The sequence below is a fragment of the Sciurus vulgaris genome (assembly GCF_902686455.1).
Source record: "Sciurus vulgaris genome assembly, chromosome: 7".
Lineage (NCBI taxonomy): Eukaryota > Metazoa > Chordata > Mammalia > Rodentia > Sciuridae > Sciurus > Sciurus vulgaris.
The window spans coordinates 54,822,804-54,843,984 of NC_136467.1; the positions used below are offsets into that span (position 1 = coordinate 54,822,804).

Sequence of the window (21,181 nt, forward strand, 5' to 3'; positions counted from 1 at the left end):
TTTCCTTTTTATTATGAAATATGAAAAATAGAGAGAAGATCATCATAAATCCCAACTTCAGCAGTGATCAACTGATGGCCCATCTGACTTTATCCATACCAAACTACGTCCACTCTCAGATTAATTCAAAGCAAATCCCAAATATGTTATTTCATCAAAGCTTTTTGTTTATTAAACCAACATTGAAATAACCGGTTGTTTATAAATCAAAAGTATTAGCCAATTCCCATTTAGCTGTAAACTGTTAGATTGAGCCTTTTCAGTTACCAGAGGAATCAAAATAAATTATTTGGCTGAATTTACTTTTCTTAAATGGTTTATGTAATCAGACAAAATTGTTGTTCATAAATTCCTCTGAACATGAAATAGCAAGATGCTAAACCAGCTTTCAATTAGAAAATGTTAAGTAGTAACCATACTGGTGCATCTCTCAAGAGATGGGTTTGTATTCACATCTTTGTGAGCAATTCTAGGTCTCTGTTATCTCACAAGACACATTCAAATCTCTATATTTGAAGGTTCAGGCTTTTATCTGTTGGTATTGAGGTTCATGATTTACAGAATATGAAAATTGTTATCCCTGTGTTTTGAGGAAAGATTATGAGAGAAAAATTAGTATAACTGGAAAAATATTTGTGAAGTCTTTTAAGTTTTGTTGGGTGTTGAATACATTAGACTGTTTCATCTGAAAATGGTGTTTGATCCTTTCAATTTAACAAAGGAAGACTTTTAAATATAATTCATATCTGGAATTGCAGTAATAAATGGTGATTGTGCCTTTAAAATCATTTCGTGTTGCATAAACACTTTTACAACTATATAGTCATTGCTGTTGATTTAATTAAAATATAATGTAGAGGGAAAGAGCATTAATTCTGATTAACTTAAGCTAACTGATGTAGTCTGAATTTTAAATGTTTAAAAAATGACTTTTTATTATTATTTTCAACTACACAAACTAAAACTGATGTTGAACAGAAAATAAATATTTGAGTAACTTCTGTTTGCAAAGAGCATTTCAAAGGATTTTATTTATTTTTTGTAATTGTAAAACATATATCTAAAGTCTTGTTTATGTTATTAGTTTGCTTGGCAAATGCTTTCATTTTAGATTATGCAAAAGTAAAACTTTAGTTATTCCAGCTGGGATAGGGTTGTCGTCAAAAATGCTGAATGAGTAGAATGCAAATTAATGAAATTTTAATTTTACAAAATCATACCTACCTGCATAGGAAAGAATAAATCACTTAGGGGAGGAAGTTCTCTGGATGGTTGAGTCTTCTTATCCTTTCAAACAGAGAAGGAAAAAATCTTTTTCTTAATTTTTTATGAAACTCTAACATAGCCCAAATACTTCCCTATTTTTTTATGTAGAATTGACCAAACATTATTCTTGAAGGTTAGAAGCAATTTTTCTGAACACCAATTATTTCACTTATTCATAGGACTGTCAAGGAGCATGGAATATTTTTAATCTACTGGAATTGAGTCTCAGCAAGTGGGTGCTGTGTGTGTGCATACATGCGTGTGTGTGTGTGTGTGTGTGTGTGAACACCTGTTTGTGCACGGTACTATTCCTGCATGTTCCTTAACTGCCAGCTTTCACTGTTCCATGATCATTGCATTCATCTAAAATAAGATGCTCCACTCCACAAGCCCCAGCTTCTAACTTCATACTTCTATCAACTTCTGTCTCCTTAGGAAATCAGATAAGCACGTTTATTAGAAAGATGTTTAAAGGAAGAGCAACGTGGTTCTGTGTGAAGTCCTTGAGTCCCTGCAGGGAATGGAGTACAGGATGCTAAGTGGGGATTTTCAGAACCTCCTTTCTGGAGGCTCAGGGGCTGCCCCTGATTACTTTCTAGTTATTACTTGCATCCCAGATAACTAAGTGTTCCAAGTTGGCATGCTATTCTTGTATTATAATACCTTTCAGAAAGGGGGCTGATCAGAATTTGTCATTTATCACACAAGTTAAAGTGTATGTGTGGAGGATATAAGTGATGATTAGAAACCCTATGTCCCTCAAAATAAGTTTATTACTGATCAATTCAGGAGGACTCAATTTAATCAATGTATTAATTTAAAAACATGGTTTTAATATTTAAAAATGATTAGCATCTTGGCTATGAGACAAATGCTGATTTTTACTTTTAATTTTCATTTCTGTCAGAAAAATTGTTAGAACTACTAAATGATGAATCCTCTCTAATCTGGGCACATTTTTTGCCACATTATAGTATAATTATCATACATAATGGGTATTAACATACCTTTATTATTTTCAAAAGTAGTTGTAATTTTAAGCAAATAGAGACTTTCACCATCCATGGTGTGGTATGGGATATTGCTGCTCTCCCTCCAACTCCTAATCTGTGGTTACCTGTGAATGGTACCTTATGTTTTAAAAACAAAAGGGACTTTGTGGAAGTGATTAAGTTAAGGGTTTTTAGGATTTAAGTTAAGGCTTTTTAGATTATCTGCACAGGCCCAATGTAATCACAAGTCTCCTTAAAAGAGGGAGGCAGGAGAGTCAGACAAGAAAAGGCCAGATAATGGAAGAAGTGTCGGGGGAGGTAATTTGATGTGGTGTCCAGAGTCATGGAACCAGTCCAGCCCCTGGAAGATGGGACAAGCGAGGAATGGATTCTCTCTGAGAGCCTCCAGCAGAGACCAGCTCACTGACTTTAGCTCATTGGGATAGATTGTGGACTCCTAACCTCTAAACTATAAGAGAACAAATTTATGCTGTTTTCAAGCCCCTGAATTTGTGGTGATTTGTTATAGCAGCAATAGAAAATTAATACACATAGAAAATGAAGGCACTGATGAGCCCTGCTTGAAGATAATTATACATGAATTAAAAATGAAAACAGGTAATCAACATATATCTTACCTTCCTTTATCCTGTTTATTTTTAAACAGTACAGCAGACATTAACTTTGTCTCTTTCAATTTGTAAATGAATGCTTAATTTAAAACTAAATTAACCTAAAAGAAACATCTTCTTAAATCTTTCAAAACCTCTGTGAGTTAACTGTGGCCTTTCACTTTAGTGGGCTACAATAGATGTGGTTTCCACTGTTTACTGGTACTTTGTAAAACCCCACAGCAAGTGATTTTTGAGTGACTCATCTTTAGTTCTGAAATACATTGCAGGATAGTTGTTCTAACTAGAGATGATTGCTGCAGGCCCACGCCATCCCAGCTCCTTGCTACAATGATTAAGAGCTGATTAAGAGTTGACTCTGCTACTGTGCATTGAGAGTCCTGGCAGGAAATTGAACTAGAAATTTGGAACAAGAGGCCAAGGCTACATTTGTAATTGTAAGTAGGTTACAATTCTATATTGTCTTTAATACTAGACAAGATATTTCTCCCCCTCATTTTGTACTTCCTCAACTATACATTGATATCTCCATTATTAATGTGCCATATCAAATAGTTTTGGAAGACAGAGAAAACAAAAAACAAGCATAGCCCTGTCTTTAGTACACTCGGCATTCAGTGCATTAACCCTGGGCAAACAGCTGTTTCGTTTTTACCCAAATGTTATCAAAGTACCAATGGTTTTGCATCTTTCCTTTTAAACGTCACACTGTGTCATAAACTTGAAATAGTGATAGCTTTGAGCTTTAAAATACCATCAGATAAGGATCCACGTTTGTATCATGATTATTTGGTTGTAAGTAACCACATTTGGCCACAAAGAATTCATACTGAAGGGATATAGAGGGACTCATGTAACAGACAGGTGGATGAAGAATCAGGAGAGGAATGAGAACAGGAGTCAGGGAGTCTCTGGGTATTGAGGTCCAAGAAAGCACCCAGCCTTTTATTCTAGGGCACTGATCCTGTAGTGGATGCCATGTATTCCCATTTTGGGGTCACTGCATTCAAGATTCAGATCTTAGGGAGAGAGTCTGATTGGCCCAGCCTGGGCTCTATGCCCTAATCCTGACAAAGGAGGACAGAACACTGAGCAAGTTAAGCGGCCTTGAGAAGGGGAAATGGAAGTGAGGTGACTGCACAAAAATGACCAGGTCAGGTATGGCCAGGGAACTTGTAACACCCCATTTCACACCAAAATCAGGTCAGCTGATCTTAGAGGCAAGATGGTATGGGATGACCCTCTCAGGGAGGGGACTGCTGGCTGGCCAGAGAACTATTTTAAAATAATAATCTTCGTGATTGGTATTTTGCCTGTTTCGTTTTAGGAAAAGCAGATTGAATTCCAAATTACATTTCTCTTATATTTTATGAATATGAAGACTTCTAACCATTCTGACAATAAACATCATATTTTTTCAGCTGCAGTAAATGCCTCTAAAAACGTTGGGAGTTTGGTTGCAGTGTGTCTCACATGTAAATTGTATCTAATGAGCATTTTGTTAATTCTCAGATGTGACTCTCTTTGAAGTGGTAGAACCTGCAGTAACAAGTGGGTTTCTCAGACTCCCTAGCTGGCCTCTTGGCTTCCCCCTGCCTCAGGGAATCCAGAATTTCCCCAGGGTTTGTGATTTGGCCACATGGGTGGTGTGCAGCAGCTTGAGGGCACTGCAGGTTGTTGGGAGAAAGGATATTCTTCTATCCTGGGGCTTTGGACAGTTGGAAATTAACTTAGGCTAATTGAGTCAAGAGATCATAGTGGTTGGGCATGGTGGCACATGCCTGTAATCCCAGTGACTCAGGAGGCTGAGCCAGGAGGATCACCAAGTTAAAGACCAACCTTGGCAATTTAGTAAGACTCTCAGCAACTTATTAAGACTGTTCCTCAAATATGGTCTTAAAAAGGGCTGGGTATGTAGGTCAGTGGTAAAGTAGTAGCCCTGGGTTCTAAGACAGAGAGACAGAGAGAGGAAAGTGAGCAGGATTTAAAACCTTCTTTGGTCAAAAGTTGAGAGACTGTCCTTTCTTTTCACTCTTTAACTGGTTATTTGATCAGCTAAGTGAGTTCCCTGAGCAGATGTGCCCACAGTATCTAAGAGCACTACCACCTTACCTGCCAGAATGGTCTAGAACCCCATGTGTAGCCATCGGCATCATCTAGACATTTTTATCATCTAGAATTTTAGCTAATTAAATTACTCGACTAGAGCGGTTTTAGCACTTTTAGGCCAAGTGTATGGCAGGCTTTGGGGTACAGTGGCAACAAGACAGACAGGGTCACTTACAAGATAACCATCCAGCAAGGAGACAGACAATTTAGATAAATAATTATCCTAAAGGGTGAAAAGCCAGGCTTGCAGAAGCTCAGGACACTTGGAAAACACCCTGTGGGGACCTTACCTGGCCTAAGGTAGAGAAAACATGGAATCTGAGACCTGTATGTGAGTCACCAGTTGGGAAGAGCCGGAGAAATGAGGAGAGAAATGGGCAAGGCAGGTGATAACAGTGTATACAAAGCCTTGCAGGTAAATGAAAACTAGCATTTCAAAAACTGGATGATAGTTGGTCTGACCAGGAAGAGGAGATGACTGAGAAGGAGCTGGTAGAGATCAGATTATGAAGCAGTGTTTTGGGTCATGTTAAGGTATTTGACTTCATTTTAGTGGAAATGGGGAACTATGACTATTTTAGTGACATGACTAGGTCACTTCTTTTCATAGACTCTTTCAAGGTGACTGGAGTCCTTGGTGAGCAAGTGAACTGCTAGAATGTGAAATTCCAAGTTTCAAAGCATTTCTGCCTTAGTCAAAGTCAGCAAGCACAGAACGACCTCTGGGTGTAACGAACCTCCTGAGATATTTAAGCCAGGAACCCCCTTGAGATCCTGAGGAATGAGCTAGTCCTCACCCAACATAGCATAGAGAAATGCTATGATACATCACACATAGGATCTTGGCTGGTCAAGTTCTCAGATGCAGTGGCAGGACTAAACAAAAGAACTCCTCTCAATCCAAACTCTTCTTTTTGCTGAAGAATGAGCTGTGTCCCAGAGGGATGTGGGCCTTGCCTGAAGTTGCACAGCCATTCAGGGGAAGAGCCAGAGCTGAGGTTGAGCATGATTCCTAGGGTCCAAGCTACTAATTAGCAGAAATCACACCATTCCGGAGCTACAGTGGCTTTACTGCACAAACCCTCCTTTTAGAAGACTTTAGGTGGGTCTAGGTATCAAGGGCCTCTGCCCTGGTCACTTCCTTCACCTGAAGATGGCCGCAGTGAAAATTGTGAAGGGCAGGATATAATTTAGGCGCCTAAAAGGTCATCAAGGGGCCTATATAGCACTTTGGTTTATCCCTTCCCAGTGTGGAAGTGGCGCCAGCAGGGGCAGAGTCGTGGGGAGGGGCTGAGCAGAGAGTGAGTGAAGAGTCCTGGTCAGGGCCCCTCTTTCCTCTCCTGTCCCCATGCCTGGTGTCCAGGGTGTTGTGTAGAGCTGTCAACATGCTCTGTGTTTTTCCACTACTTGGTTCTCAGTACTTTCTACTATGTTGAGGATCAGGAGTCTAAATATAAAAGAAAAATAATTATGATGAAAATAATCTGTAAGAACCTCAGATGAGAAGACAGAAAAGGTACCAAGTACATGGATAGTTCTCTAGGGGAGCCTACGATGACTGTCTTTGTTTTTTTTGTGAAATATTTTGTCAATTTTCCTATTGGGCTTATTAGTATTATCTTGACTTGTAAAAATTTTTCATTTGCAGGAAAGTAAAACCTTTGTCACATATATTATTAATGTATTTAAAATGTCTACTATGTTCTTTGTCTTTAAGTTTTGTTTATGGCAGAGTTTGTTTTAACACACATACTTTAATTTCTTATGTGCTTTTGTGATTTCATTCACTGCTTTTAAGCTTAGAAAGTCCTCCCTGCTCCAGAGATTTGCTACATAGGTACTTATATTTTATTCTACATTTTTTTTAATAGAATGAGTTTTTAACTTTACACTCTTTAATCTACATTAAAGGTAGTTGGGGAAGGTAGAAAAGTCTTTTGATTTGTTAGGCTAAAAGGCTTACCTAAAGTTGTTGAGATGGCCAGCTGCAGGATTTTGTTTTTGAAGATGATGCTTCAAGCACTTGACAAGACCCAGAACTGGTCCTGCACCGAATTTCTGGCCAAGAGCATTTGACTGTGGTGTGACTCAAAGCCGACAACTCAGCTTGTCTACCAGCTCACTGAATACTTAGCCAAACCCGTAAGCCCAGTGGACCTGTCAGCCACCAGGCTCTTCCTGGGTGGCTTCATTCTGTCTTGTGCAGCTTCCATAGAAGGAAGACAGGCAGGCAAATTTTCTTGGAGAGAATGGTAAACAGACTCAAAGGAGAACACTCCCTTCCCCCTCACCATACCAGCCAGGACTCTGGAACCATGGACTCATCCATTCTGAGCTACCAAAACCAAGAGAGTTGCACAAGATGGCCTCTAAAATCACTTCCAAACCTGACCCTTTGCTGCTACAACACAAGCCCCCATAGATGCAGTTGGCTTCCTGGGTAGAGAAGGTAGCCCCTATATGGAGGGAAGAGAGTCATGGGGAGCCACAAGGTCCCCAGAATATTTTTCCTTGTGTGTGTGTGTGTGTGTGTGTGTGTGTGTGTGTGTGTGTGTGCGCGCGCGTGCACGCGCGCATGCATGCTGGAAATTGAACCCAGGGCCTTGCTCATGCTAGGCAGGTGCACAGATGATTCCTACTGAGTCACATTTCCAGCCCTCCTCAGAGTTAAGAGCAATCTGCAAATCTCAAGCAGGTTAGTTTTCTCATGCACTCTGAATGGTATAAAAAGTTCTGCTGGGTTGGTGACAATCCTTTCAATGACACCTATCATACACAGATTAAATGCCTCAGCAACAAAAGATAATATTATCAGTTGTCTGTCATTCCAGTAGTAGAGTGGAAGTTCATCCACAGTGGTGGAAATGGGATTTGTCAAAATGTCCTAAAACAAATTATTATTTGTCTGTCTTTACCTTCTGCCATCGTTTTCATAATTACTTTGGAATACAATATTTGCAAAATACAAATTTAACATCCAGTTAAAAGAAAGAAAGCTGTCTCATGCTTACTTACTGTGTTCCTGTTAATAATAATATTTTAAAAATCTAAGGTGCAATTATTCTCTTAATACAGGCATACTTCAGAATTACAGTAATACCCATCTACAAGACTCTGTGACCATTGTTGGGTCTGTTTACACTATGACTTAACTTGAAACACACAGGGGAACTTCTGGGGCATAGCTCTCCCTGCACACTGAGACTCTAATATATAGACACTTTCACTCCAGCCCAACATGCAGGGGCCGATAGTGACTCCACTCAGAATATTCTCTTAGTGACTGTAAGTCCTTCTCTCCCTTACCTCCATCTGCATATATATTAAATCAAGTTCATCCAGCCACTGCTCAGGGCTCTGCTGGTAATATGTACCTCTTGAGTTTATTCTAACAAATACTTTTCTTATATGCATTTCTTTAGGGAGTAATCCAGTTTTGCAAAGCATCCTTGTCACAAAGTACTACTGAATATATAGTTTATCCCCCTACTGAGTGGGTTCTGATAAATCACAGTGACTCCCAGGTACATGACAATTCTCTCTCTCCCTCTGTGTGTGTGTGTGTGTGTGTGTGTGTGTGTGTGTATCTATATTAGAGAAACAAAGACATAGAAACAGGGAAAATGTGTATTATGTTTGCTGGTTGGTTTTTTGTTTGTTTTCCTGGTTCTGTGGAAGCAGAGATAATATAATTGGTGTTAATGTTATTCTACTTGGGGGCTCCTGAATATTAACATTATATCCAGAAATTAAAGATAAACATTTTATAGAAAATACTTAGACCTCGATTTCAATCCATTGGAAAAAATGGGCATAATATTGATTTGGATTGCTGTTTTAGAGATACATCTTAACTATCTATCAAAAATTGTTATATTCAGAGCAGCAGCCAAAAACATTGAAATGGTAGTTTTTGAGATTTGTAGATTACTGAAGACAGGTAACACGTGAAAAATATTTTACAAATAGAATAGAGGGAAACTTGAAAAGCAAAGTGCACTTAAGGCTATAAAACCTAGACTATGTGAGATTCAGCATTCGTAGAGTGTGTTTAATAATAATGACAATAGCTATCATGACAGCAGCTAAGGTATATATAATGCTGCCATGTGCCGGGCAGTATGCTAACTTTATTTATCAACTCCTAATCTATACAGCAACTGTAGCACACTGGAAGGAGCTGTTCACCTTCTCTCTCTCCATCTTCCTGTTTACTGCTTAAGTGGCAGGAGTGAGGATCTAGTTGTTCCATCTGAGAAGTGACTGGCTGCTCCTCTCCCTTCTTCCCAACTGGAGCAAAAGGGGCAAGCATGCTCTTTGTCCGTTCTCTCTGCCTGAGGTAGCTGGGTTCAGGCTTATTGGTCCCTTTTATCTCTTTATCATTCTCCCCTGGTTTGGGGGTTTAAAGTTGGTTTGACTTCTCTTGTAACCATTAGTGATAGATCTGAGAACTAGGTTTGAGTATTAAGGGCTTACATCGGGCAAAGTAAGTCAAGTTTTGTACTGAGATTCTTTAGACCTTTCTGGCTTAAGAATAAAGGACAATTCCAATGGCCCAGGTCAACTTCCAAGAATGCTGTGCCTTTGGTTTGTGTGCCAAAACCACTGGTCCAAGTCACACACTTCCTCCCTCCCCACTCTTCAAAGGTGATCAGAGTTGACTTGATATTGGCCCTCACTATTTCCTAAGGGTCTTGGTATGCTTGTGGGTGGAATTCAGTTATTTCTGGATCCTCTGACCACCATCAATTAGTACTATTTTCCTTAGTCTGAGATTTGTATAGTCACAAATTTTCCTTTGTGAGATTTGTATAGTCACAAATCTCAACAACACATTTTACAACATGTACTTGGGGTTGTTTGTCTATGGAGAAGGATTTGTGCTAAACTTTCACAATTCTCCCCTCTTGTGTGACCAGGTGCCAAGTCTGACTGATGCTGGAAAATCAGTCTTCCCTCTTGAACGACATTTTTTTTAATGCTTACCTCAATACTTGACATTTTTACACTGTGTTCTCCTAACTTAACTGAACATCTCCATTATGTAAGTTTTATTAAAGATCATAAACTTTTGTCTAGTCTTAAACAATGTTTGAAAATTGGAGTTTGAGTCTTCTGAATCTCACCTCTTTTGGCAATTTGATGTTCCCTTTGGGATGGCAAAGATTGTGGGGTCAAATCTCAAATTCATCCACTTCCCATTCACCTTTCTTTCTGAGATCTTGAGTGTTACCCTGGTGGTCTCATGGTGAGGCCATGTCACCAGTGCTACTCAATAGATTGTGAATAGAAGGGTCTTTTATGGACCAAAGCATTTAATTGTTGGCACAAGACCCTCCAGTGCTCTCTTCTCCACCCCAGCGATTCTAGAGAAGGCCTAGAGTTGAGGGGATAGAGCTGGCAGATCGATAGCTGTATTGCTACCTAGAGAAGGGTTACCCCAGAAGTTGTCCAACCTTCACAGTAAACATCGGACAAATGAGAAATCTTGGCTGTGTGAAGCCACTATGATTTGGGGACTGTATGTTACTGCAGCATAACTCAGTTTATGCTATCTAACTCATTTTAACCTTATGATAACCTTAGCACACCATAAGGTGCTGTTCTCCTCTCTCTCCATTTTATTGTTCACTCTCCCTTTAAGTGGCCAGCAGGTAGATAAATTTGACAGGATTTGACCACATTTTCTGATTAATAAATCATATCATATTGACTTTTCACTTTGTTTTCATATAATATTAATTTTTCAATTGCCTGCTATTATGCTGTGGTTCTTTCTCTTTTCATTTATTTGTTATAACTTTATTGAGGCATAATTAATATAATATATCAAGCATTATATATTTGAAATACATGACTCACTCAATATCCAGCACTGCAGAAAAAAGTACATGATTTATATTCACTAATGAAACTATCATCACAATTAAGATAATGATAATGTTGGTCATCCTAAAAGTTCCCTTGTGCCCTTTTCAATTCCTTCTGCCTCTCCCATCTCTGCTCCCCTAAGTCCAACCATTAATCTGCTTTCCCTTACGATACATTTTCAAGAATTTTCTATAGTCTTACATTATTTGCTCTTTTTATCTGGCTTCTTTCTCTTAGCATAATTATTTGGAGACTCATCCACATTATTGCATGCATCAATACTTCATTCCTCTTAATTTCTAAGTAGCATTCTATTATATGAATGTACCACAATTGGTTTATTCATTCACCTGTTGATGGATACTTGAGATGTTTTTTACTATTACAAATAAAGCTGCTGTGAACATTTGTGGGCACATCTTTGTGTAGATATATTCTTTCATTTCTCTCGGAGAAATGCTTAGTAGTGGAACAGTTGTGTTGTATGGTAGAATTAAGTTTAACTTTTTAAGAAATCACCAAAGTATTTTCCAAAGTATTTGTCCCATTTTATACCCCCACCACCAGAATATGGGAATTCTACTTGCTCTACATCCTTGCAGTGCTTGGTGTTAAATGATTACAATATCACCCAAGTACACGACTTTGTTCCCAATGTCATCAACTCAGGTTCTTAAGACTTCTTGTAATAGTCTGTTAACCTGCACTCCTTCTTCAGATAAATTGAGCTTGTCAGGTAGGAACTCTGTGAACTTCCTCCCACTACCTATAAACTTAGATCTATCAGTACCAATTACTCCCGCCTTGCCTCTTGTCAGAGCAGGGGAGCTGTGTCCCCACCTCCTCCTGTCACCCCATCCTGGAGCCCATCCTCCAACTGTCAAGCCTTATCTATCAAGCATCTTTTCCTTTCTCTTATTTTCAGTTTTTCCACTTATTTGTTATTGTCCCCCACAGTCTAAGGCCATCTTTAAAAAACAAACAAAGAAAAAACTATCTTTTGACCCAGTATTGCCCTCTAGCTACCTCTCTCTTCCTCTCTCTCTCTCTCTCTCTTTCCTATTTTAAAGCCAAATTTATTTAAAAAAACATTGGAGAGCTCCCTTTCCTCCTCAGTGTGTTCAGTCTGGCTCTCACCCCTCTCTCCACTGAAGCTACTGTCACTGAGGTCACCAGTGACCACCATGTTCCACCACTTTTCCAACCCAGACTTGACCTCTTGGTAAACACTTAAGCACTTCCTTCTTAACCCCTTTTCCCTCTTGGCGTCCCAAGATCTCTGCTGGATTCCTCTCCTAGGTCTTCCTTTTCCCTTTCTTTCCTTCCTTTGACTTCTGTATGTTTTTGTGTCCCAGATTGGGATCTTGGCCTCTTCTTATTCCCTTCCCTGGTTTCACTTACATCTTGAGGACATAGAGCACAGAAATTTTTTGTATTACAACCATCCTTGTGAGCTCCAAAGTCACAGGGTCAACTGTCTCCACTTGGATATCCCACAGAATGGAATTAAGTATAACTTGATTCATTGTCTTCTTCCTCAAATCTATGTCTCTTCAGAATGTTCCTGTCTCACTGTATCCACCCAGCTTAATGCCCCTAACTCCTGATCTGTTCCTCAACCCCTACACTCCCTCAGTCTATGACATTCTAATGAGAGCTCATGAATCTACCTCTTCTGCCCACTCCTTCTGCCTTGTTGAGTGGAGGCTGGTATCACCTCTTTTCTGGATTACTACAACCAGCCTCCTTCATGGACTTTTGACTTCCAGTCTTTCCCACTCCCAGTGCAGTTCCTGCTACCTCTCCAGATTCATCTCCGGCCACCTCCTCTCTAGGTTCCACATCTTATACATTCTGCTCATACTGGATGACCTGAACTACTGTGAAGAGACCATGCTTTTGTGCTTCATGTTGCCCTCTTGGTCTAGAAAATCCTCTTTAAATGCCTTTTGCTTTCCAAATTTATTTTGTTCTTTAAGACTCAACTTGACATTGCCTTACCAGTAGAATCTTCCACTTTCTCCTGACCTTCCAGGAGGATCCTTTCCCACCATGTATTGTTGCACTTTCATCAGTTTCCTTTCAAGGCTGTATCTGTTACTTCAATGGCAAAAGGAGCTTTGCAGATGTGACTGAGATGGAGAGGTCATCACAGATTATCCACACAGGACCTAAATGTATTACAAGTGTTTTTATAAGAGAGTGACAGAGGGAGACTTGACTACAGAGGCAGCATGGTCACTGAAGTGAGTTGTTACACTGCTGGCTTTGAAGATGGAGGAAGGATCCATGAGCCAAGGAATGCTCTAAAAACTGGAAAAGGCAAGAAAAAAATTCTCCATGAAGAATTATGGAGGGAGTACAGCTTTTCTGACATCTTGATTTTGGCCCTATGAAATTCATTTCAGACTTCTGGTTTCCATCCACTGTAAGAGAATAAATGTGTGCTGTTTTAAGCTCCTTACTAAGTTTTTTTTTTTTTTTTTTTTTTTTTTTTTTTGTCATTTGTTATGGCAGAGATAGGAAACTAACACTCTGACTGTAGGCGTCCACCATCCATGCTCCTGCTCTTGGAGTGAAGAATCTATGTCCTCACTTCTGGACCAGGCACCAGATACCCCGACATCTTTAAACAAGAAATTCTAATTTGAGATCTATTTCCAGGGTCTTATAGACCTCCTCCCCAAGTTTGAGACAGACTACACTCCTGGTGAGCTCATGCCCATCTCTGAAGAGTAGTCAAGGGAACAACTGTTGGTGGGGATGAGCCACTGTGCAGACATAGACTGAAGGGCACAAGAGCCAAGCAGAGACTAGATCAGATGTTACTGCAGTAATTTGGGCAGGAGATGATGATAGTGGTGCAATGAGGGAGAAGTTACCAGATCCCGGGTATATTTTGGAAAGTACGGACAAAAGGCTCTGCTAATATAGTAGGTATGAAATATGAGAGAAATAGAAGGGTACGTGTGATTCCAGGGTTTCTGGCCTGAACAACTAGAACAGTAACATTGCCATTAACTTAATAGTAATTAGAGGACAAAGAGTAGGTTTGGACATAAAGATCAGTAGCTCATCTTTGAAGTATTAAATGTAGGATGTTCATTAAACAAAAAGGTGGGTAGGTAGTCGGATGTTTATATGCTTTAATGTTGGATGCTTTTCTCAAAGACTATGTTTCCAGCAACTTGCACAGGCTCTCATCATAGGAGATTCTTAATATTTGAGAGATAAAGTGAATATGTGATAATTCTCTATAGAAATGTTTCAAGATCTACCCACAGTTTTATACTCTCATATCACCATGATGATGAACATTGAAACTTATTGGCATTACGCAGCCTGGCCAGTTATGTAAGTCAGGGTTATTAACATCCTGAGTGTTCAACATCATCCTATCCTTGGCTCTCCCAAACATCTTTCTTAGGATTGACATTGATATTGAATATTAATACCAAATAGATTGTAGTCAGATCCATATTCTCTATCTTTTCATTCTCACATTGAAGTTTTTAATGTGCTGATTGTAATTATAAAATGGGTCACAATATTGACTTCTCCGTTCTACATCTGAAATTATGCTGGTTTCCCCACCATGTTTGGGAAAGTTGAAAGTCAGAGCTCTTGTGTTTTAGTCCACTTAATTCATTCCACATGCAAATGGGACTTCAAATAATTCTGATGATGCTGAAGGTTAATTTTTTAGAAAAGTTTAATTTGATGAATGTGCAATAATGCTGATCTTCTTAGTTCTAAATTTATAGACACTATAAAATTCTACATCTATAAAATGTAGTGTGTTTTACAGTGTTGAAAAGGTCACAGTTGTGCTGTGAACAACCGGAAATTAGATTGCTCAAGCATTTTCTCTTCTAATTTCTACAGTCAAGCTTTTTTCCCCCTCTCCCTCTCCTGAAATTTCTCTTGTCAAGTTTGCCAATGACATTGACATTATAAAATCTCTAATCACTTTAAGTTCTTGTTTTACTTATTTTTTCTAACACCATTATGATTAGTTGTTCCTTTCTTGAACAGTTTTTTCTTTCTTTTGGGTCATTGTGCTATCTTGGTTTCTTCTCATCTTGCTGACCACTTCTCTTTTTCTTTGCATGATTCTCCCTGTTTTCTTTGTTTCTAAGCACTTCAGTTTGCTGGGGCTCAGTTCTTGGCTCTCTTCTCTTCTCTGTGCACAAGTACTCCTAAGGTGATCCCATTAAGACACATGGCTTTAAATACCACCTTATATGTTGATAAGTCCCCGATTCATTGGCCATCTTAGATCTCTCTCTTGAACTCTAGATAGCCAAACTCTCTACCTGTTTCCTCATCTGAATATTGGGTATAATAATAGTACCTAGCTTATAGAATTAGCGCTAAATGTTCTCTGTTTGCACTGACAGATTCACTGTCACCTGCTGGGTTCCCAGGGAAGCTGACATATGTGCTCTGCATCAATTCTTGCTCTCTGGATTCTGATTAATTAATGGAAGTCACAACCAGGAAATGGAATGGAGACGGGAGCTGGCATTCCAGTAGTTTCCTCTCCAGCTCTATCCCTGTCAGGCCACAGGTTAGTAGCAGCTGCTTTTTCTACTAAGGGCCACAACTCCTGCTGAGCAGCCAACACTATAGCCTTCTCTCCTGGTTCCAGCAACTGTCCTTTGCTCAGTTTTCTTCTGATGGCCCTGCAGGCGCTATCTTAGGATGTATGGGTGGGAACCTTCACTACCCCTTGTTGGATTCCTTTAAGCATGCTCATAATTTTATTAACAGTCCTTTCATTGTCCATGGCCATACCACCCTGGTCTAAATAGTCCCTTCCTTAGATTCTCCTCACTCACCTGCTTTGAGTGTGCTATTAGTTTCTTGGTGGGGCCTGATCGGTTCAGGATTGTTGTAATGAAAATTGTTATTGTCATTGTTATTGTTAGTGTTGTAATGAAATTGTTAAATGAACTAATGTTTGTTAAGTGCTTAGAGGAATGTCTAGCAAATGATGTTATAGAAGTGTTTGTAAAATAAACAAGTTAACTGCCCACATGTACTCTCCATTTAGGAGTTTAGAACTAACTTTTAAAATTTCCCTGCCTTTCTGGATTTGGATTCTCCAGAGAAACAGAATCAACATGATGTATGTGTATGTGTGTGTGTGTGTGTGTGTATATATGTGTGTGTGTGTATCTGTCAAAAGAATGTGTGTGTGTGTGTGTGTGTGTGTATGCGTGTGTGTGTGTGTGTGTGTGTGTGTGTGTGTGTGTGTGTGTGTGAAGAAATTTATTACAGGGAAGTCTTGCATGATTATGCAGGCCAGCAAGTTCAAAATCTGCTTTGTGGAGACCTAGGAGAGTTGATGTTGCAGTATAGTCTCAGGCTTTCTGCTCTGAAATCAGAAAGAGTTAATGTTGCAGATGAAGTCTGAAGATAACCTAGTGGAGAATTCTGTCTCATTCAGGAGGGGCCAGTCTTTTTGTTCTGTTCAGGCTATTAAGTGATTGTATGAGGCCCACCTACATGGTAGAGAGCATTCTCCTTTCTCATAGTCCATCAATTTAAATCTCTTCCCAAAACACCCTCCCAGAAATACCCAGAATGTTTGACTAAATATCTGGGCACGACATGGACCATTCAAGTTGACACACAAAATTGATCTTCACACTTCCCAATGTAACCCCTTCCCTCTGATTTTCTTGATCTCCAAATACTCCATGAACTCACTCTTTTGCTCAAGGCAAAATCCTTGGTGTTATTCTGAGCTTTTTCTATTCATGCCCTGTATCCACCTATACCTCGATGTATTTCTAAAGTTCAATCACTTCTCACCACTGCTGCTCTGCTTCAACTCACTGTCATTTCTTGTGGGGGATAGTGGTTATAGACTTCTAGCCCCTGCCCCGACTCCTACATTCCTAGAGATTATTTTCAATAGAACAGCCAGAGTGATTCTTTCTTTTCTTTTCTTTTCCTTTTCTTTCTTTCCTTCCTTCCTTCCTTCCTTCCTTCCTTCCTTCCTTCCTTCCTTCCTTCCTTCCTTCCTTCCTTCCTTCCTTCCTTCCTTCCTTCCTTCCTTCCTTCCTTCCTTTCTTTCTTTCTTTCTTTCTTTCTTTCTTTCTTTCTTTCTTTCTTTCTTTTCTTTCTACCAGTGATTGAACCCAGGGGGCACTTAACTACTGAGCCACATTCCCATCCCTTCTTAGTTTTTATTTAGAGACAGGGTCTCAGTAAGTTACTTAGGGCCTTGCTAAGTTTCTGAGGCTGACTTTGAACTTGCAATCCTCCTGCCTCAGCCTCCTGAGTCACTAGGATTTCAGGCATGCACCATGATGCCTGGCTCAGAGTGATTCTTGAAAAATATATATTAGATCAGGCCATGTCCATATCACTCAGAGCAAAAGCCCAAGTTTTGATAGTGGCCTGCAAAGCTTGAAATGATGCTCCCTCTCCATGTTAGTTTCACACCTCTCTTTTCTTTGCTCACTTTCTAGTCTTTGACCTTGATGTTCCTTGAACTTGCCAGGAATATCACACCCCTTGGTGTTTACTGCTGCCTCTGTGTGGAAAGCTCTTTCCAGACATTGTGATTTGTCTCACACCCTCTCTTCACTGAGATTACCTCCTGAGTGTTTTCTCTTCCCTGTTCACCCTATTGAAGTATCCCTACTTCTTGCCACTTCTCACCCCACTTTATTTTAGTTCTTAGCATTGATGCTAACATGACATTACATATTTATTTGCTTGTTGGCCAGCTCCCCCACTAGAATGTAACTTCACAAGCATGAGACTTTTTTCTTATTTACTTCATGTCAACATTTTCAGCCCTGGAATTGTGTCTAGCATATAGTAGACATTCAATAAATGTTAAATAAATGAACAAATGTGCCTGTGTATGTTTTCCTAAGAGTAAGTAACTACTTGAGCTTGTGGACTTATTTCTTCACAGGGACTCAGAGCATGTACACACATATTCTCTTATTTATCCTCTCATTATCCTCTAAGTAGGATGGGGTAGGGATCATGACTCACCCCCACTGATGGAATGGGAACATTTAATTCTTAAGGATCTTGGTGGCCTGTTTGAAAGACGATAGTGGTTCAAGAGGCAATGCTGGACACACCTTCATTTCCTTCATGAAGGTGTGAGGAATATGCCTTGGAATCCTGTCTTGGAAGGATTTATTCATTTTTAAGTTTGCACATTTTGCTACAAGAACTGACTAGCAACAATGTATTAAGTCAATATGAATAGTCAATATTTGAAACTCTTGCCATACTTGAGAAACTACAATTCAAAATTGTGGTTTTGGGATTCACTAGAGTGCATGTGATGAGGTGAAAGAATAGTTGTATCCTGTGAAAAGTCTTCCAAATTCCATAATCAAGAGAATAGATTAACTTGCACCAATAATACAACCCTTTCATGTTCTGTGAATACTTTAACATGAATACATTACTCCCCCTCCCCCGTGATCTAGATTAGGTATTTCAGTGAAAAAATATGAACAATATGAAAATGTATATGATTTCTTACATTAAGATTTTCTCAGGAGGGAGATAATATATAATAAACTTTTTAAGTAAATGCATTCATAATTTGACTCTTGAATAGTAATTGTATAGTCAATCATGTACCCCAAATTATCTTTTTATAATGTGTTTATTTGTGTACAAAATATGTTGTCATTTGTTGATGCATGTGCAGCAAAATATTCTATCACATACAACAAAAATACACCTTTTACTCCCTTTTCTCTGCCCTTGAAAATGGCAACACTGTTTTGGCAGTTCAGCAGCTGAAAATAAAGTGCTATTATTAAGCAGTATTGGAATGTCTTCACTTGACAAATGTGATGTACAGTTTAAGTATATAACCACATCTTTTGGTAGTTTTTCACAGAACAGGAAGCTCACATCCTGAACATCTCCAGAAGATACAAATATTTGTATATATATGTACACATGTATACACTGTATATGTAAAGTGCCAACAAGCCTCTTTGTCCTTGTGAGTTTGTTGCATTTATATTTTGTCCCTCTTTTTTCTCCCCTAAAATCAGATTCACACTATTGGAATCTCTGAGTTCATCAGCAGGCACCAGTAAGCTCACCAAAGGCTGGCTTGTTGGGGGTGTGGTGTTGGTGAAAGGAGCCCTTCAGACCTCACTGGGGGACCTGGAGCGGAAGGGCACTTTGGACTGGAAACAGCCACAGAACAGAAGCCACAAGGCGCGCTGGATTTCCTGGTTGCGGAAGGCATAGATGATGGGATTGATCATGGAGTTATAGGTGGCCGGCAGAAGGGTGGCGTAGGTGTAGATGGCTGGGTCCTCGTGGCTGCCCACCACACAATAGATGGCGAAGGGTAGCCAGCTGGCACCAAAAGTGCCAAGCACTACGGCCAGCGTTCCCACGCCCTTTCTTGTGGCTGCGAGATGAGGCGGCGCCAGGCAGTGCTGCTGCAGCGCGATTTGGTGAGCGTGGCGCCAGACCACCTGGCAGATACGCACGTACAGGTGGAGCATGATGCCAAAGACCGCAAAGAAGGCAGCTGAGAGCAGCGCCACGTGGCTACGTGTCAGCGGGCGCACCACGCTGCAGGAGGCCCGCTCGCCCAAGCAGTTCCAGCCCAGCACCGGCAGTAAGCCGAGACCTAGGGACACTGTCCAGGTCGCAGCAAGCAAGAGGTGCACGCCCAACAGAGTCCGGCGCGAGTAATAGGTGAGCGCGTTGTAGAGGGACAGGTAACGGTCCACTGTGATAGCTAGCAGGCTGCTGACGGAGGCGGCGAAGGAGGCCACAAGGAAGCCCACGGTAAGCAGGCTCACAGTCTCCGAGGGCACCACGTACTGGAACACGAAGTGCAGGATGAGGCCACAGCCCGCCAACAGGTCGGCGGTGGCCAAACTACCTACGAGCACGAACATGGGCGTGCGCAGCGCTGGGGTGGACGCAATGAGCGCCACTACCAATGCATTTTCGCCTGCGATCACCGTCCCCGACACGCAAAGCAGCACGTCCCATGGATTCACTGCCGAAAGCAGCAGTCCGGGCGGCCCTGCTGGCAGCTGAGAGGACAGCTCCAGGGACCCGTTAGCTCCGCCGCCGCCTCCCAGAGCCGCAGCCGCAGCAGGAGGCCCCCATTCGCCGGTGTCCGGTGCCGCTGCCGCTGTGGCTGCCGCAGCCGCTCCTTCGGCCGCCGCTGCCACTACCTGAGATTCGTTGAGCGAGGCGGCACTCGCGTTCATCGCGGCCAGATGCAGCACCCTGCTTAGAGAGGGAGAGCAGGTGTCAGATGTGTTTTTAGACTGCCAGGGAACTTCTCCTCGCGCAGGTGCCCGGCTAGAATTGTCCCACTCAAATTGCCCATCCCACCCCGGGACCCTGGAGCAGAGCGGTGAAGTAGAAGTAAGTGCTAATCTCAAATAAACACCTGTTGAGTGAGTGAGTGAAATGCATCGGGTAGCCTGAATTGTCTTGAGTATTCGCGGAGATATACACACGAATGACATGCACATAGGTCAATCCTGTAAGAGTGCTTGTATTTGTACACGCACCCAAATACATATAACTAAGACTATCAGTTTGGGATAGTCCCGCCCAGGCTCTTGCAGACACGGTCAAGGCACTTCCCCCTAGCTGTGAGGCGTGTCGCTGTCCGCGGTGCTGAAAGCTAAGTTTGCCATCTCAGTGTTCAGAGAGCCCTGGAGCACAGAGACCCCAGGAATAAATATCAAGTGAGGGGCCGAGGAAGGGGTGGTTGAGCTTCGCTCCGTTTCTCTGGCTTCGGGAAAAACCCACTACCGGGCTGTCCTTTCTTTCTTCCCTTCCCCGAACCCTCAAAGTTCTCCCGGGCAGCCCCAAAGCTCACCTGCGGAGTCAGGGCTTCAGGAGTCGCTGGTCATGCGCGCCTTGGCGGGGCGCCCGGTTGGGCTCCCTGCGCTAACAGAGCTGCTGCCTGCAGGAGGCGGCCGGGGCGGGCGAGGAAGACCAGCGCGGGACTCCTTGTCGCTGTGCTGGAGCGGCGGCGAGTGAGAGGCACAGTCAGTGGCAGAAAAGGCGGCTACGAGCAGCGCGCCCGCGGCAGATTGACAGGCGGGGCACGGTGACGTCAGGTTCCCAGCTCCGGGGTGCGAACGGTTACTCTTCTCCCGAGCCCAGCCTGGCCTATCCCTCCTCGTCCCCCTCCCCACCCCGGGTAAAGAAACCTCAGAGGGCTCAAGGAGGGAGAAGCCAGAGCTGCCTCCTCCAGCCCACAGCCTCCAGGAATGGGATGGGGGAGAGAGGAGAGGGAGAAAGGAGTGAAGAAGACCCCGAGGC

The 21,181-nt window shown here is 41.5% G+C and overlaps 1 protein-coding gene across 1 annotated transcript; it reads right to left on the reverse strand.

The window, feature by feature from the left end:
• Nucleotides 1–19,017: 19,017 nt before the first annotated feature.
• Nucleotides 19,018–20,109, reverse strand: GPR6 (G protein-coupled receptor 6; the record flags this gene model as incomplete). Its single annotated transcript, XM_079146418.1, has 1 exon — nt 19,018–20,109. One exon carries the CDS (start codon nt 20,107–20,109, stop codon nt 19,018–19,020), a length of 1,092 nt encoding a protein of 363 aa, XP_079002544.1.
• Between the last annotated feature and the right edge of the window lie 1,072 nt (nt 20,110–21,181).